Genomic DNA, 18,756 nt, shown 5'->3' with positions numbered 1-18,756 from the left:
AAATACGTTAAAAATGTTAAATTTCACACATTAAACAGCAGAAATAATTTTATGCAAGCAGTTTTGCTCGGAACCTTTTCAAAACGAACTTAAATGCAGAAGTCTGATTAGAAAATGGATGTATCTTGGGCATATAACAGCCCACACATTTATGAGGCCTTTTATAAAATTACCCCCATAGAGTGAAAATGTTAAAATTAGCTAACTTCTTACCTTCTGACAGCTTTTATCAATGGGATCTACTGGGGTAGATCTGGGGTGAATTACCCTAACATCATCTCTTCCACATTCCAGAACAGACCATAATTCAGTTGTAAGTGCTTTAATAAACCCTGAAATTAAACAAATATTTTTAATTATTATCCTATTGCCACAGCATATCTTTTCAACTATGATTTAGAAGTAATACAGACTGTAGCACTCAATTGTGTACAATAACAGATGAATAGATAACTCAGGGTTTCCCAAACCTACCTGGGGACCCCACAGCCAATCGGATTTTCAGGAAATCCACAATGAATATGTATGAGATATATTTGCATATCATGGAGACTCAGTATGTTCAAATTTATCTCATATATATATTATTGTGGTTATCCTGAAAACCCAAATGGCTGTGGGGTCCCCAGGTTAGATTTGGGAAGCCCTGAGATAACTTGTATCTGTATGATAAACAGATCTCCCTCTATCCTGAAAGCGGCTTCTTTGTGCAATCAATGACAATTCCATTAATTAATTTACTGAAGCAAAGAATTCCTCTTTTTCCAAAACCAGTAAAATTATCAAAACTAGCTTGCTAAATGAAAATTTTAAAAAATAATGCTGTGTGTTTTTTTGTTTACAAATTGTTTTCTTGCAATATGTAGGTTGTAAATTAAAAATGTAACAACTATGAGGGTTGATATTCAGCAGCATTTAGTTCAATAACTCACAAGTTAACAGGCTAAATATTGACTTTTCAACGAATTATCTGGCTAAAATATAGCTGGATTATGTAGGGGCATTCCAGGAGCACTCGAGAGCAGAGTTAAGTTAGTCAGATAAGCTAATTTATCTGGTATTAAATGTTAGCTGGGTAACTTATCCAGCTAACTCTGGTCATGCTGTTGAGTAGTCCTAAAGTTAACCTTTAGTTAACCTTTAGTTAACTTTAGGACTACTTTAGTCCTAAAGCTAACCTTAAGATAGTTGGGTATATTTTGGTTAAAGTTATAAGTTAATCAGAGTTCATTTGCTTCCAGCAATCTATGGGAAAACTAGCATTCCAGTCTTAGCTAAGTATTTGGATAGTTTAATATACTTGAATATGCCTCTGTCAAGCATGCTGGTGCGTCACCTGCTATATTTTATGGTTTTGTTTGTTTGTGCCATTTGGTCCAACTTTTCCAGAATGCATGCTCCCTCCTACTGTCCTTCTCTGCTGTATCTGTATGTACATGTGCACGCATCATAATGTTTCCTTTTTATCCTTTGGATACAGTCTTCTGTTGTATGCAGTGTAAAGGTACATATTTTTGTATTCCCTTAAAGGTGAATTTTAAAAGCACTACATGCAACAAGGCCAAAAGATATGTGCGTGTCTGGGCTGGTGCATGCTGTGAGGATTTTAAGAAGCGTCAGAGTATGCGCACAAATAAAAAAGTCCAAAAAAGGGGCAGGGCATGGGAGTGGTCTGGGAGGAGCATGGGCGGGACATGGGCATTCCAGGAAGGTGACTTGAAATGTGCACTTAGGTATTTACATGCACATATACGCCGGGGGTCCCCTACCATGTTAACTTTACTTCTGTTATGGATGGTGTGTAAGTTTTAAAATAAAAAAATCAGAGCTAGTCAGAAGGGTTTGAAGGGTCAGGGCTAACAGGGTAAAAGGGAGGAAGGTTAATTAGGGGGATTAGGAAGTCAGGAGCCTTTACTTGTGCAAACTTCGAACAGACTGAGGAAAATGATAATTGCATCAGCATGGATATCGAATAAAATTCCCCCACTTACATGGTAAAGCCGGCATTTGCAATTACAAGCGCATGTCTATACAAACTGCGTGCACATGCGTACAGCTGATTTTATATCATATGCTATAAAATGGCTGTGTCCAGTCACGCAAACCGCCATACGCACGTTCATGTATGTTTAAAAGTTACAGTTTTAGGGGTAGATTTTAAAAGCCGCATGCGTGCCAAATCAGGGAGATAGGAGTATCTTTCGGGCCAGTATGCAGCTCGCGTATTTTTAAGAAGCGTCCATGGACGCGCATATCTCCCAGTATGCGCACAAAAAGAGTCCAAAAAAAGGGGCGGGGCATGGGCGTTCCGGAAATTTACACTGAAACCAGCACGTATTTACTTGCACAAGCGTGTACTGGGGACCCCTACCGCGTAACTTTATTTCTTCTATAGATGGCGTGTAAGTTATAAAACAAAACAAAACTAGGCTAGTCAGTGGGGTTTTAAGGGTTGGGGCAAGTAAAGTAAAAGCCAGGTTAGTTAGCTAGGGGGATTAGGAAGTCCTATCCTGTAACTGGGAAAAGTGGGAATGAACTGGTTTAACTGGTAATTGCATCAGCGCATGTATATATTAGAATCCCCTCACTTAAGTGATAGAAGCAGCCCATACCCGCATCCATATATAATGGCGTGCACGTTTACATGTGTTTAGCCAATTTTATAAGATGCGTGCATGTTTTAAAATGGCCACGTCAATGGGCGCAAGCCGGCATATGTGCGTTCATGTACGCCCACAGAGCTGTTTTAAAGTTACCACCTTAGTGTTTTTCAAATTGCTTGCCTTTATTTTTCTTGGTTATATTGTATGTCTCTTCTCTAGTATGTGCATCCTGCCTTTGCATTCTGTGATCATGTTTCTTAAAAAAAAAAAAAAAAAGAGAAGACTCAGATATAAGTGGATAACAATGAGAGTTACATTGATTACCCAGAGAAAGCAGTTGCGTCTCCAAAAGGTAAATGACTTGCAGTCCAGGCATATCACCAATAGATGTTTGCATGCATGTTTTGGGGTTTGCTGTAGAAATAAAGCGATGGAATCTGTTGGAGGTGTAGTTGTATGTGCTGCTTTTTCTGCTTGCTTTCTTTATTATCTGTGATGCATTCTGACTCCTTTTTTTTTTGTATTTTTGAGCCTCAAGAAAACATGCTTATGTTCTGCCTCAGGAAGCAGTGGCAGGAGCATGACATCCTCGAATACAAGGAAAGAAATGTATTTCAAATCATTTATATTCTGCTAATATACTACAATATTGAATCAAATCAATCTCCCCAATTCCTCCAAAGAGTTGCTGGGAGATGGCCTACACCACTTACTCCCTCTATCCCTACTCCAGTAAGGAGGATGGATATTAGATATATGTTTTTTATAGAACTTTGGTCTTGTGTGTGTGTGCGGGCACACATGCTATTGAATAGGTTTAATGTTGTCTGAGTGCAAATGATGCTTTTAGTGCATATGTTAGGGGTGTGCATTCGTTTTGAACTTAAATGTAAAACGCTACTTTTTTTTTTTTTTTTAACTTAAAAAAGTGATGAGGCGAAAACGATCAGATTTCCAACTTATTCAACATAGCTATGTTGAATACGTTGGAAATCGCGATTGTTGATCCAAAATAAAAATTTAAACCCCTCACCTTCCTTAATCCCCCCCCAAAGACTTACCACAACTCCCTGGTGGTCCAGCGAGGAGTCAGGACGCCATTTCTGCCATTTCTGAACTCCTTTGCGAGGAGCACGTGACGTCGGCGCCACGTCGGAGTGATGCGGCATCACGTGATTCCCCGCGGGTTCGCTCCGGGACCCTCGTTCGACCCAAAAGGAACTTTTGGCCAGCTTGGGGGGGGCCTCCTGACACCCCCAAGCTGGCCCAAAAGTTCCTTTTGGGTCGAACGAGGGTCCCGGAGCGAACCCACGGGGAATCACGTGACGCCGCGTCACTCCGACGTGGCGCCAACGTCACGTGATTCCCCGCGGGTTCGCTCCGGGACCCTCGTTCGACCCAAAAGGAACTTTTGGCCAGCTTGGGGGTGTCAGGAGGCCCCCCCCAAGCTGGCCAAAAGTTCCTTTTGGGTCGAACGAGGGTCCCGGAGCGAACCCGCGGGGAATCACGTGATGCCGACGTCACGTGCTCCTTGCAAAGGAGGTCAGAAATGGCGTCCTGACCCCGCTGGACCACCAGGGAGTTTTGGTAAGTCTTGGGGGGGGTGTGATTAAGGAGGGTGAGGGGTTTAAATTTTTATTTGCACATATGGACATAGACTCAACTTATGGAATTCTCCATATGTCCATATTGACCGCAAATGGGACCCCCTTTCGACTTATGGACTTATGAACATAAACTTTTGCTCTGCACATCCCTAGCATATGTGCAGTCTATATCCTGATAGTGTAGGGGGGTAAAAGTGAATGTTAGGATTATATATCAGCACATTATACTTGCATGTTTGATTCCTGATCATGCATTCTCAGGCTCTAACTAAGGGTGTAGTGGCAGAAGAATGATTCCATTTTCTTGCCTCTCGGAGACCTCGAACCACCTCTATCCCAAATCTCTAAAGAGATGCCGAAAACACAGCCAACACCTCTCACCCCCGTCCCAAACCCCAGGAAAAGGAGAAGCTATACATATAAATGTTGCAAGGAGGGGGGGGAGAGGGCAGTTGACTTGCTTATTATATGTGTTGGGATGCTTTCAACTAGTACAAACAAGTACGTCATTAATTGCAGTACTGTCTTTTTCCAGTTCTTTCCTAAGACTTTTTGTTTCTGATTCTAATTGAACTGGATAGAGTAAAAGGAAAGAAGGTGGCAGAGGTCTGCTTACATGTCTTTCCATGGGAAAATAAAAATAAAAATTGTTCTTCCCACAGAAAAGATTAGAAGCTCAGATATACACCTGCTTTGAACATTAATAAATTTAGCTGAGGTAGAAGCCTTGAGAAGGCAAATAAATATAGATTAGCCTGGTGAATAGCCGTTTTAGAGGAAGGACCAGAGGTGAATTAGAGACTGATAATGGAAAGTACAGATGGGCTTTGCATTCTGCATGCTTCAAATATCCAATTTTGGGCCCTACCAAATATTTTTGTGAGTGTTTCAAATCTGCATGACTGCTAGTCAATTATATCATTCTATGACAGTAAATATTGTTGAAAAGATATTTGAATGTGTTTTGCCTTGTGGAATCCATATCCTCTGAGGGTGAAATTACCGGTAGTCCTTAAATTATAATATTTTTAAATGCTACAGGGACAAGTTTTCTTCTTCTCGCAGAGGAAATATATAACTACAGTCTACAGTATGTTGCAGCACTTTATTAAAAATGAGATGAGGTAATCCAGCAGATCAGTTAGATGAAGGCCTCTTGGCTCTCTATATATTTCTCCACCAATTACCAGAACTCTGTAGTGCTGCTGCGCCTGGAGATGTTGCAGCCACTTGTGTAACCATTACTCCATAGCCAAATTTTTCACATCTGCTGACCTATTGATAAAACAAATACAAGAGTTGGCATTTAGATTATAAACATGTATTTAAAACATAAATCTATTGTACCTTTCCCATTTTGCAACATTTAAAAAGTCCTATCATTGAGACACTATTATTTAAAGATTGTGATTCTACATGTCTAACTTATATTCAGTAGTTCTGTTATAGTTCCATGCCAGAGCATACTATAATAATTATTACTTATATTATTCTAAAGTACAATACTTTTAAGAAATCTGTCCAAGCAACCAAATAGATGAAAACAAAGAGAAATCAATCATTTATGGGGGCCATTTTCAAAAGGATTTCCATGAATAAATGGGAATTTACCTATGGGAAAAAAAACATTTGACAACTGCACACCCCACCCCATATAGTAAAAAGCATGTGCAATGTCTGTAGTGTATACTTTTTACTCCACAGGAAAAAGTGACTCTGCCAGGGGCATGCCCTGATGAACTATGCATGGCGGATTTAATTTTGAAATCCACATGTAGTCTTTACCCTGTGTACTTTGTGTGGGGTAAAGATTTCTGTTGCATGATTGCTACCAGAGTTTCCCTTTCAAAATAGGCTTGCATACCTGCTGGTGTTTTAAAAATTGCACTCTGTATAAAGACAGAAATATAGAAGTCAATGGAAAAAAAAACATTTTAGAAGGAGTACTACCATGAACAGACTCTAATCATGAAAGCTGTAAAAGGAGGAGCATAACTACATAATCTCACTAAAAGTGTTTTTCTTCTTTATACATAATGCCCTACTAATTCCCACTCATCTGCTACATATCAATACAACAGGGAATTCAGTTTGTTGGAAATTTGCTTTAATTGCTTTATTCAACAGCATCAAAACAAGCACAACTAGATGGAAAAAGAAGTGACATAACCTGATAGATTTCTTAGGATAAACACTTTCATTAGGGATACATTTTGTAAATGAAATACTTTTATTTTTTTTAAGTGACTTAACATATCTTTTAACGCTCAAAACTCCTCTTCAAATGGTATCAATGTTTACAGCTTTCTGTGCCCAAGGCAAAAGACAAAACATCCAGTTATTAACTTACTAATCTTCAATACAAATTCTTTTATATCTTGTATATATAGTTCTTGAATTGTATCCTTTTCCTTCAGAAAGAAGTCAATAAATTTACATCAAGGTTCAATGATTAATCATATTCTGGAAACTACATAAAGACCTTTTTGTACCTTTAACCCAATATAGTAAAACATTCCAATTTTGATTAACAATATTTTTAAGAAATATGTTTTAATAAGGTCTAATTAAACAAAAAAATTAAGAAGTCCATATTCAATTTGCCAGGGAGTGGCTGACTTACCCAGGTAAAATAATCTAGATAGCTATAATCAAATATTCAGCGGGAGATGTCTCCCACTGAAAATACTTCGCTAACGTTATTTATAAATCTTTAAACCTAACTGGCTATGTCTGAATATGACAGATTAGGAATAAAGTTATTTAGATGGGTGTATTCAGATAACTGTACCTTAACCATCTATAACAAATATACCTTTAGATTCATCAAAATGCTATAATTTTGCATGGATAGAGAGAGAGCATCTTTAGAAGGTGTTCAGTAGTCAACTATTTATATCACTAAAGGAGGGCCAGCTAATAACTCAAGGTGAGGTTTTGGTGGTGGTTTAGGTTTTTGGGGTCAGTTTGACATGCAGAGTGAGACGTACAAAGAGCACAGTACACCTCAGTGAAGATCTGACGTCATTTGGAGTAAGGAAAGACTCACATGGATCTGCTTTTAGAAAAAGCAAAACATTTTTTCTGGACATTTTTGAATGGACATTTTGAATACACTTGGGTGAATTTTAATTGGTAAAAAAGACAAAAAAATGTAACTTAAAATGACAGATGATTACAAATATTGGCACATTTATTGAATATGTTTTGTACACAGTATGACATATGCCCTATTATGATGGTCATGTCTTAAAAAGAAAAAAATACAATTTATGGGGAGCAAGTTATTTTTAGAGTTGCAGTTTTGAATGTAACTTCCACAGACTTGATTTTTCCATATACACGTAATTTTGTTACATTGTTTTATCTGCACCATGGCCACTGAGAGCCTGCTCCATGCATCCACAATCCTTTTCATGAAGAAATATTTTCTAATGATATTCCTGAGTCAACTCCTTTGAGCCTTATATTATGACCTAGAATTTCCTTTCCACTGAAAATTATTTGCCTCTTGCATCATTAATTATGCCTTTGAGGTATTTGAAGCTATCATATCCTCTATCTCCCCCCTCTATCTCCCCCCATATCCTCTATCTCCCCCCAAAATATATTTTGGACCTTATGACTTATGGTACAGACCCTGTCAGTAGCCCTTCCCTGACCAACTCCACTCTATATCCTTTCAGAGGTAAAAGCTGTATAAATGAACACAATACTTCAGGTGAGAACTCAACCACATCCTAGACAAAGGCATTATCACCTTCTTCCTACTACTGGTTATGCTTTTTGCTGTATACGCTAGCATTCTCTGGCTCTGTTTTGCTACTTTGAGATCATTACAAGTTATCACCCTGAGGTCTCTCTCCTACTTGGTGCACATCAGTATTTCACACCATTATATACTGTTCCCTTGGATTTTGTAGCCCAAAAATATAACTCTGTAACTTATTGCACTGAAACTTAACTGCCAAGCACGTGACTACTTGTTGAGCTTTCATAAATCTCACCTAATATTGTCTACTCCCTCAGGTATGTGCATTCTGTTATAGATCTTAGTGTCTCCTATAAAAAGACAAACTTTTCCTACTAATCCCTTTGTAATATTGATAAAAAAGATTTTGAACAGACCCAGGATTGGAAGCCTGAAGCATTTGACTGAATACTCTTCTTTCTTCAGAGTGAGCCCCTCAAGCAGTTTATAATCCCATAAACCATCTCAATGCTGGGGCATAAAACAAATATTTAACATCTATATTATTATAAAGAAAGTTGCTTACCTGTAAAAGATTTTCTGAAAAGATACCAGTTCACCAGTCACACAAGTTTCTGAAGTGACCACTCTCGATGCCATCTGTTCGGCACTCTTGATGCTGAACAAATGGATTATCCAAAGCTTTCTGGAAAAGCCAAAGGCCTTTACTATTCATGCACAGACCTGCAGTTCCCCTCATTTGTTAGGAACAGTTTTCATTTGGGGGAGAATTAATCAAAGGAAGATTGCAGAGACAATGTGACTGGTGAACCATGAACTACTGTCTTCAGAGGACACATGTTAATGAGAGCAGCTTTGATTTTTCTTAAGACAAGCAGGTTCGCCTACTCTCACAAGTGGGATTCCAGATTTAAGGGTTGTCATCAACCAAAAGGAGAAATATCAACATGCAAGAAATATTGTTGAAAGAAAATCCCATTTTCTCTTTTCTTTCTTAAACAGACGGAAAAAAGTCTAAATCATAAAATGGGTACCGGGGGGGGGGGGGGGGGGGGGGGGGGGGGGGGGGGGGGGTTGGATTCTACCTCATAAAAAGGCCATGGAGAACTAACACTTCATGCCTCCTATCTCACTGAGAAGCCATGTTCAGACAGCAGCGGGATGTAAATCTGCAAGCTAAACTCAATTTTGCAGCCTTGCAAATCTCAATAGAAGTAGACTTTTTACATGACTTTGTCATGACCCTAAATTATGGGCTCTGACATACTCCTGTAAAGTCAAACCTACCTCGGTATAATAAAAGAAGATGAAATATGCTCTCCAATTGCAAATGGTACATTTTGTTACTGCACTACCAGACCTATTTGAATCAAAACATACTAACAGAGTAAATGATGGCAAAAAGAGATAATCTAGTCTTTTCAGTTATTCCTGTCCACACTGGAGGGCCATAAGAAGTGTCATCAGGAGAAGCAGGATTAGATCCCTGACTCTCAGCCTTCTGCTCTAACCACCAGGATACTCCTCCACACCCAATTCTGCTCCCCACCTCCAGGAATACTCTCTCTCAATCTAGTTAAAAGTATTGACGGAGGGCAAATTTCAGACAGCCAACTGTAAATTGTTATGCATCTGCATAAATGGTTTTGAAATTTACCCTCAAAATCCTGAAAATGGAAAAAAAAATGTTGGATTATAGACAACAGTGCTCCTGTTTTCATTCATAACCCATAAGAACATAAGAAATTGCCATGCTGGGTCAGACCAAGAGTCCATCAAGCCCAGCATCCTGTTTTCAACAGTGACCAATCCAGGCCACAAGAACCTGGCAATTACCCAACACTAAGAAGATCCCATGCTACAGATGCAATTAATAGCAGTGGCTATTCCCTAAGTAAACTTGATTAATAGCCTTAATGGACTTCTCCTCCAAGAACTTATCCAAACCTTTTTTGAACCCAGCTACACTACCTGCACTAACCATATTCTCTGGCATCAAATTCCAGAGCTTTATTGTGCATTGAGTGAAAAAGAATTTTCTCCCATTAGTCTTAAATGTGCTACTTGCTAACTTCATGGAATGCCCCCTAGTCCTTCTATTATTCGAAAGTGTAAATAACCGATTCACATCTACTCGTTCAAGACCTCTCATGATCTTAAAGACCTCTATCATATCCCCCCTCAGCCGTCTCTTCTCCAAGCTGAACAGCCCTAACCTCTTCAGCCTTTCCTCATAGGGGAGCTGTTCCATCCCCTTTATCATTTTGGTTGCCCTTCTCTGTACCTTCTCCATTGCAACTATATCTTTTTTGAGATGCGGCGACCAGAATTGTACACAGTATTCATGGTGCAGTCTCACCATGGAGCGATATAGAGGCATTATGACATTTTCCATTTTATTAACCATTCCCTTCCTAATAATTCCTAACATTCTGTTTGCTTTTTTGACTGCTGCAGCACACTGAGCTGACGATTTTAAAGTATTATCCACTATGATGCCTAGATCTTTTCCCTAGTTCTAATGTTTTCTTTACAGGGGTGGTAGCTCCTAATATGGAACCTAACATCGTGTAACTACAGCAAGGGTTATTTTTCCCTATATGCAACACCTTGCACTTGTCCACATTAAATTTCATCTGCCATTTGGATGCACAATCTTCCAGTCTTGCAAGGTCCTCCTGTAATGTATCACAGTCTGATTGTGATTTAACTACTCTGAATAATTTTGTATCATCCGCAAATTTGATAACCTCACTCGTAGTATTCCTTTCCAGATTATTTATATATATATATTGAAAAGCCCCGGTCCAAGTACAGATCCCTGAGGCACTCCACTGTTTACCCTTTTCCACTGAGAAAATTGACCATTTAATCCTACTCTCTGTTTCCTGTCATTTAACCAGTTTGTAATCCACAAAAGGACATCACCTCCTATCCCATAACTTTTTAGTTTTCTTAGAAGCCTCTCATGAGGGACTTTGTCAATCATCTTCTGAAAATCCAAATACACTACATCTACCGGTTCACCTTTATCCACATATTTATTAACCCCATCAAAAAAATGAAGCAGATTTGTTAGGCAAGACTTCCCTTGGGTAAATCCATGTTTTCTATATGCTCTATGATTTTGATCATGAGAATAGTTTCCACTATTTTTCCCGGCACTGAAGTCAGGCTCACTGGTCTATAGTTACCCGGATCGCCCCTGGAGCCTTTTTTAAATATTAGATTACATTGGCCATCCTCCGGTCTTCAGGTACAATGGATGATTTTAATGATAGGTTACAAATTTTAACTAATAGATCAGAAATTTCATTCTTGAGTTCCTTCAGTACCCTAGGATGCATACCATCCGGTCCAGGTGATTTGCTACTCTTTAGTTTGTCAATCTGGCCTACTACATCTTCCAGGTTCACAATGATTTCGTTCAGTTCATCTGACTCATTACCCCTGAAAACTATCTCTGGAACTGGTATCTCCCCAACATCCTCATTAGTAAAACACGGAAGCAAAGAATTCATTTAGTCCACATGATTACAGTCTTACAGGTGAATGTTTCAAAGAAGTTACAATGTAAATGAACATGCTATTGAACCAATTTTCCTAAGCCATTTACCAACATGAAGTGCATTTAACGCAAATAAAACCTATTGACAATTCAATGGCATATACTGTAACAATTTTCAGCAGCCTACTTAAACAGATAAAGTGCATTTACATATGTAAAACCAAGTTTTAAGCATGTAAATGCTTTTGAAAATCAGGCCCTAAGTTGTCAAGGGCTTGCTGTTACAAGTCCTGCATTGTTTATAAATAATTTCAAAAAACCTCTCTCTAATAAATGAAATTGTTATAATATCTTTAATGCAAGAATACTCGATTGAATAAAATTGGACTAAAGTTTGCCTACCTGGAGCTTTTTTGTAAATCTGCTGAACATGTATGTCACACATTCGTTGATGGCTCCTGTTTGCTGCAATAGTAGAAGACCTCTTGGTGTAGCAGCAAAATTTAACAAATTGTCTAGCAAAGAGTCTTCCCATATCATACTGGTAAATAGGAAAAAAACAAAAGAAGCATTTAAACATGTGAAGAAACAAGAATAATCATAATTATGTCTAAAAGTCAATAGTCATTTCATCAAACATTCACATATTACATGTGAAAATATTGATATTTTGCCTGGATAGTAGTAAATACTATCATACCCACATCATATCAAGGGGGTCAATGTTATAAACTAAGCTTTAAAATTATACACTGAAATTCAGTAGTTTTTTAGTACATATGCTAAAAAATTTAACTCCTAATGGTATGCTAATGCATTGGGATTTTTTTTAAAGGCATACCAACCTGAAAATGTGCATAAAGAAAATACTTAAGCATGCATAAAAACATTATTTAGAAGCATAAACCATGTTTTCATGCGGAAAATGCTTATGTGCACAAATCATGCTTTCTGCACATAAAATGAGATTTCGGTTCACAAAAAACGTTTTCAGCACAGAAAGAATTTTTTGTGTGCATAAATCATATTTTATGTGCAGAAAACATGCTTTGTGTGCAAGAAAGCACATTTTCTGCACCTAATTCTGGAGTACTGCCCCGCACTAAAACTCAAGCTTCTGTCCTTTTACAGTGCTAAGAATATATGAGTAAAGCCAGTGCACCCTACAGCATTGTGGGGTAATAGAAAAATTACCATTAGATTTAAATCAGAGAGGACTTATATGTATGCACATTGCTTTAGAGCACGCATAAAATATACATACTAAATATTGTTCATGGATTTCAAAATAAAATCCTCACATATATAGAGGCAGATTTTATAACCTGTGCACAAATGTACGCCCGATTTTATAACATGCGCGTGCAACCACACGCATGTTATAAAATCCGGGGTCGGCGCACGCAAGGAGGTGCACACTTGTGCACCTTGCACACGCCGAGCCTTAGGGGAGCCCCGATGGCTTTCCCCATTCCCTTGGAGGGAACTTTCCTTCCACTCCCCCCCACCTTCCCCTCCCTTCCCCTATCTAACCCACCCCCCCCCCCAGCCCTACCTAAAGCTCCCCCTATCTCTATTGCAGGAGCCTCTGGCAGGCATAACTTGCACGTGCCGGCCAGCTACTGGAGCACCATCCCCCGACATGGCCCCTGTGCCGGAGGACTCGGGATCGCCCCCGGACCGCCTCCGGGGGGAACTCAGTAATAAGACAGGACAGAACAGGACAGGACAAAGAAAATACAGAATATAATCACAGAGGCAACAATGCAGGAAGGCTCTAAGGGGCAAGACGGAGAGGCCAAGTGACAGGGAGAGGCCAAGAGAGGCCTCAGGGGTAGGCAAAGCCTGGTAGGCCAGATATCAGGGAAGATCTATATAGGCCTCAAGCAAAGAAAGGGCCAGGAGGCCCAAAGGCCAGAAGGCAAGCAAGAAACTGAAGGACAGATGGCCACAAGGCAAGGTAGAAGCTGAAGGCCGGAGGGCCACAAGGAAAAGACAAGGGAAGGCTGAGGGCAGAGGGTCCACAGGCCATGGCACAAGACAAGACAAAGGTCAAAAGGCCCAAAGGCCATGAGGCAAACGAGGAAAAGTCCTGAGAAGGCCACAAGGCAGAAGTGCCTAAAGTAAGGAGCTGAAAGGAACAAAATGCCAAACAATTGAGGCAAGGGTCAGACAAGGTTAAGTAGTGCTGTAGTCTAGATGTGGTGCAGGCAGGCAGGAAAAGCTTGGTCAGCCAGGGGAATGTGCTTGTAGAGGTCCTCTGGTGGAGCTGAGGCTGCAAGACTGGCTGAGGCACAAAAACAGGGATGTGTTGGAGAGTATAGTTGAAAGTGGGGTTCACCAGAGTCTTCTGGTGGAGGGAAGGCTGTACAGCAGTCAGAACCATAACAGAACCATAGTTGTCAAATATTTAAGGGCATTTTCTCAACCAGCTTCCAAATACAAATGATTGTATGATGGTTGTGCTATTAACTTTTGATGCCGGTTTCTAAGCTTATATTTTGATGCTGTCTGTTAAGCTTGATGCCAGAATATTGCTATTTTATGAACTGATATTAGGTTAACATAGGAGTACCAGTTTTGCACAATTCACTAGGAATTATTTAATTTTTATTTTTTTTGTTAATAAAAAACATGGACATCACAATGAGGAAAGTGGTTGAAGGTTCATGATCATATTTAATTGTCGGGTATTGAGTACCGGGATGGTAACAGCCCTCACGCTATATGAAACTATCAATCTATTCCATAAAAATGTTGATTTGAAATTACTTAAAGTAATTACTAAAAAAATTATTTTGGTATACAAGATGTTAGGATGTAGTTATCCTTGGTATTTTCTGTTCATTTCAGGAAGATTGAGGAATGATGCTAATTTACTTTTGTTAATATTATTAATTCCTTGGTGGTTATTTTTTAGTACTGGTTTGTATGATGGTTGTGCCATAACTAGGGATGTGAATCGTTTTAGGACGATTAAAATTATCGTCCGATAATTTTAATATCGTCTTAAACCGTTATGGAACACAATACAATAGAGATTCTAACGATTTATCGTTATAAATCGTTAGAATCGTGAGCCGGCACACTAAAACCCCCTAAAACCCACCCCCGACCCTTTAAATTAAATCCCCCACCCTCCCGAACCCCCCCCAAATGAGTTAAATAACCTGCGGGTCCAGCGGCGGTCCGGAACGGCAGCGGTCCGGAACGGGCTCCTGCTCCTGAATCTTGTTGTCTTCAGCCGGCGCCATTTTCCAAAATGGCGCCGAAAAATGGCGGCGGCCATAGACGAACACGATTGGACGGCAGGAGGTCCTTCCGGACCCCCGCTGGACTTTTGGCAAGTCTCGTGGGGGTCAGGAGGCCCCCCACAAGCTGGCCAAAAGTTCCTGGAGGTCCAGCGGGGGTCAGGGAGCGATTTCCCGCCGCGAATCGTTTTCGTACGGAAAATGGTACCGGCCATACGCGTATGGCCGGCGCCATTTTCCGTATGGAAAATGGCGCCGGCAGGAGATCGACTGCAGGAGGTCGTTCAGCGAGGCGCCGGAACCCTCGCTGAACGACCTCCTGCAGTCGATCTCCTGCCGGCGCCATTTTCCGTACGAAAACGATTCGCGGCGGGAAATCGCTCCCTGACCCCCGCTGGACCTCCAGGAACTTTTGGCCAGCTTGTGGGGGGCCTCCTGACCCCCACGAGACTTGCCAAAAGTCCAGCGGGGGTCCGGAAGGACCTCCTGCCGTCCAATCGTGTTCGTCTATGGCCGCCGCCATTTTTCGGCGCCATTTTGGAAAATGGCGCCGGCTGAAGACAACAAGATTCAGGAGCAGGAGCCCGTTCCGGACCGCTGCCGTTCCGGACCGCCGCTGGACCCGCAGGTTATTTAACTCATTTGGGGGGGGTTCGGGAGGGTGGGGGGATTTAATTTATAGGGTCGGGGGTGGGTTTTAGGGGGTTTTAATGTGCCGGTTTTGCGATTTTTAGATTTTTCACGATTTTTCACGATATTTTACCCCCCCAAACGGCAACAATACGATTCCCTCCCCCTCCCAGCCGAAATCGATCGTTAAGACGATCGAGGACACGATTCACATCCCTAGCCATAACAGACTTGTCTTGAATACAGACAAAAACAAAAAATGATGGGGCAATAAAATCTCAAATTGTCCTTAGTCTTTATCTTTAAAAGATATTTATTTATAATTGCACAAATGTGTCACAAAGAATTATGGGATTTACTATAAATTTCTACAGTCCCCCAACACGGACCGTGTTTTGTACAACTGCATCAGGAAGGACCAATAATCCTCAGCTTCTAGATTCTAGATGCAAACAGCAGAACAACTCCACTAGCAGAGAGTGTATGGGAAACGGATGTCACACAGGTAAGATAGTTTTTCTTAATTTGTTTAAAAGGGATATTTGTGCAATTGGTAAATTTCACATCCAGAGTTTCCAAGACAAGCTGTAACAGTGACACAATTGTACAATTATAAATAAATATCTTTTAAAGATAAAGACTTTGGACAAAGATTTCATTGCCCCATCATTTTTTGTTTTTGATTATTATATGGTTGGGGCAATCACCTTTTTCTTTGTGCTTGAATATAGACAAAATAAATTAATGATACTAAGGGCCTCATTTTCCAATATCGCATTGGTAACGCATTAGGGGGCGTTACCAATGCAAATGAGGCTTCTTTCGTGCAGTGGGGAAACATCGCGTGCGGCGATGTTTTCGCCATTCGCGAAAACATTAGCGCAATTCACGATGTATTCCACATGAGACCTACGGAAAGAACAGTGGTCTCTAGTGAAGATTTGCTGGCCGTCGGAGTGAGGAAACTCACTCCAAGAAGAGATTTGGGCTACATTCTCTCCACTTAGCTTGTTGTTGCCCAGGTAGAGTGTCCAGCAAGCTAGGTGGAGAGAACGTTGCCCAAATCTCCTCTTGGAGTGAGTTTCCTCACTCCGACGGCCAGCAAATCTTCACTAGAGACCACTGTTCTTTCCGTAGGTCTCATGTGGAATGCGAAAGTGGCCCCCAACCCCCGATGCTCATACCTAATCCCCACCCCGAGTTAGTAGGTGGCCCTCCCATAGGGATTAAAATACCTGTCTAGGGCATAGGCACTATAGTATGTATGTCTCTCTCTCTCTCTCTCTCTCTCTCTCTCTCTCTCTCTCTCTCTCTAACTGGTTCCTGCTTTACATATGCTCTGCCCCCTGAATACCAAATTACTAATTTGCATTCGCGTTAACAGCTGTTAACTGCTTGGAAAATGAGGCCCTAAGTATGTTGTACCAATCATGTTTTAGTTTGAGGGCCATAAAATATCCATTATACAAGAAGTTAAAAATCTGGGGATCATACTAGAACAACAACTGAAAATGTGGTCTCAAGTCAAGTCTGTTATTACCATCTTTTTTTTTAACAAATTAAGGGCCTGATTTACTAAGGTTTTTCTCCCATTCTTTGTCTATGGGAAAAATACTTAGTAAATGAGGCCTTAAGGATGCACCAACATTTTAAACCATTACTAATTCCCAATAACTTCCATACTGTGTTGCCAATGTTAATTTTCCCATTGATGGACTGCTGTAATTCCTTAAATTTAGGTCTTCTGGCAAGCACAGTTCATCTGCTACAAATAATTCAAAATTCAGCAGCCTGCTTGCTGGCAGGCCCTGAATGCAGGAGCACATTAAGACTATTCAGTGCTCCCTGCATAGGTTCCTTATTCAATGATGATTGATTACAAGGTAGCTCTCATTCATAAACTGTTAAATAATGTGCAGGCACCTTCCTGTGTATTTATGCCCCTTCTAGGATGATAAGTTCCTCCCAGCAAGGGCTTTTGGAATCTCCCTCATTACACCATGCCCATCTTGGTAAAATGCGAGATAGGGCATGGTGTAGCTACCCCAATTGCATGGAATGCCTTTCCAGCTGCAATTCAGCTAATTGTAGATGTGCAGGTATTTAAAAAGATATTTAAAAAATGGGCTTTTTAGGGAATGCTTTTGATTTAGCAGAGTAAGTTGTACTGTCCTATTTTTCTGATTTCTTCCTTATTTTTACATTGAAAGTACCTGGGGATGAAAGGACCGCTAATGTTTATGTCTATGCTTTATTTGTAAATTTATGTATGCTTTATTCCTCTCAGTCCCAAACCCTAGAGAAGGCATGGGTTATAAATCATTTAAATAAATACATGGATTCTTATTTGTAAAATGTAGAAGTAATTGGAAACTATTGTTGAATAGCCTAGAAAATTAAGATGCTAACACATAATAGAAAACAAATACAGGAAACTCTACAGTAAATTAAAAAAAAATGTGCTCCTTATTCAGAGGCTTTTAGCCAAATTACTCTAAAGTTATTCCGGCAAAATGCCAACTTTTGAATATTTTGACCACTTATGCGGCTAGACCTTAACCAAATAATGTAGTGGTGTTCAGTGTTAGCGGATAGGTTATTTGGCTAAACCTGGTCATGCTGTACAGCTGTCCTAAAATTAGGTGGATAAACATATGTGGCTATATTCAAGGTATCCGGCTAAGACCTAGATTCATCTAATTATAGCAGAAATAATTCCTGTGATTAAAAAATGATCATGGTTAGACTAATATCCTGAGTATCGCCGCACAGAGGAAATTATCAAGTTACACGTTGAGTCAGCACATCGCACACTGCACCAGCGTGTAATGCTTTGCATCAGTGAGTCGCATGTTATTTTATGTGGTGAGCTGATTTGTGTATTGCACTTTATTTTTTAGTTTATATATATATATACCAGTTTCCTGCAGCTACCTCTTTGAGGGTGTGTCAGGTGTTGGAGAGAGGTGAGGAGAGTTAGTGAGTGGATTAGTGGGAGTAGAAGCTTATATATTGCTATTTCGTGAGTGCATTGTCTTGCCATCTGTTCTCATCTGTTTCCCTTCACCTTAGTCTTCTGTCTTCTTTGTGTGAGTGAAAGTTTTTGTCAGTTTGTCCTGTTTGTCTGTCTGTGTTTGTATGTGGAGGAAGAGTGGTGAGGCATGGTGGTGAGGCATGATGGTGAGGCGTGTTATTGAGGCAGAGGAGGAGAGGTGAGGAGAAGGAGTTGTAAGGCATGGTGGCAAGGTATGGTGATGAGGAGGAGGAAGAGGGATGAGGTGTGGGGTTGAGGTGGAGGAGGAATGGTGAGGAGTGGGGGTGTTGAATGGAGAAGATGGACCGTGAGAGGCAGGGGATAGAGGAGAGGAGAGGCAAGAGGAGAAGTGGGGGAGGAGGGGAGGAGGGGAGGACCAGGGCAGGAGTGCTAGGGGAAGGAGGAGGAATA

General features: G+C 40.4%; 1 protein-coding gene across 3 annotated transcripts in view; it reads right to left on the bottom strand.

Moving 5' to 3' along the window:
- The window catches only part of TBC1D32 (TBC1 domain family member 32), a 661,976-nt gene that overhangs the window by 341,280 nt on the left and 301,940 nt on the right, over positions 1 to 18,756 (bottom strand). For all 3 annotated transcript variants that reach the window (XM_029596414.1, XM_029596412.1, XM_029596413.1), the window contains 3 exons: positions 11,833 to 11,971; positions 5,398 to 5,485; positions 214 to 332 (listed from right to left, as the gene is read on the bottom strand). In XM_029596414.1, coding sequence (XP_029452274.1) covers positions 214 to 332; positions 5,398 to 5,485; positions 11,833 to 11,971 — 346 coding nt within the window. The remainder of the gene's footprint in view (positions 1 to 213; positions 333 to 5,397; positions 5,486 to 11,832; positions 11,972 to 18,756) is intronic.

The sequence above is a fragment of the Rhinatrema bivittatum genome, chromosome 3 (genome assembly GCF_901001135.1).
Source record: "Rhinatrema bivittatum chromosome 3, aRhiBiv1.1, whole genome shotgun sequence".
Taxonomy (NCBI): Eukaryota; Metazoa; Chordata; class Amphibia; order Gymnophiona; family Rhinatrematidae; genus Rhinatrema; species Rhinatrema bivittatum.
This window is presented reverse-complemented; position numbering and strand designations above follow the sequence as displayed.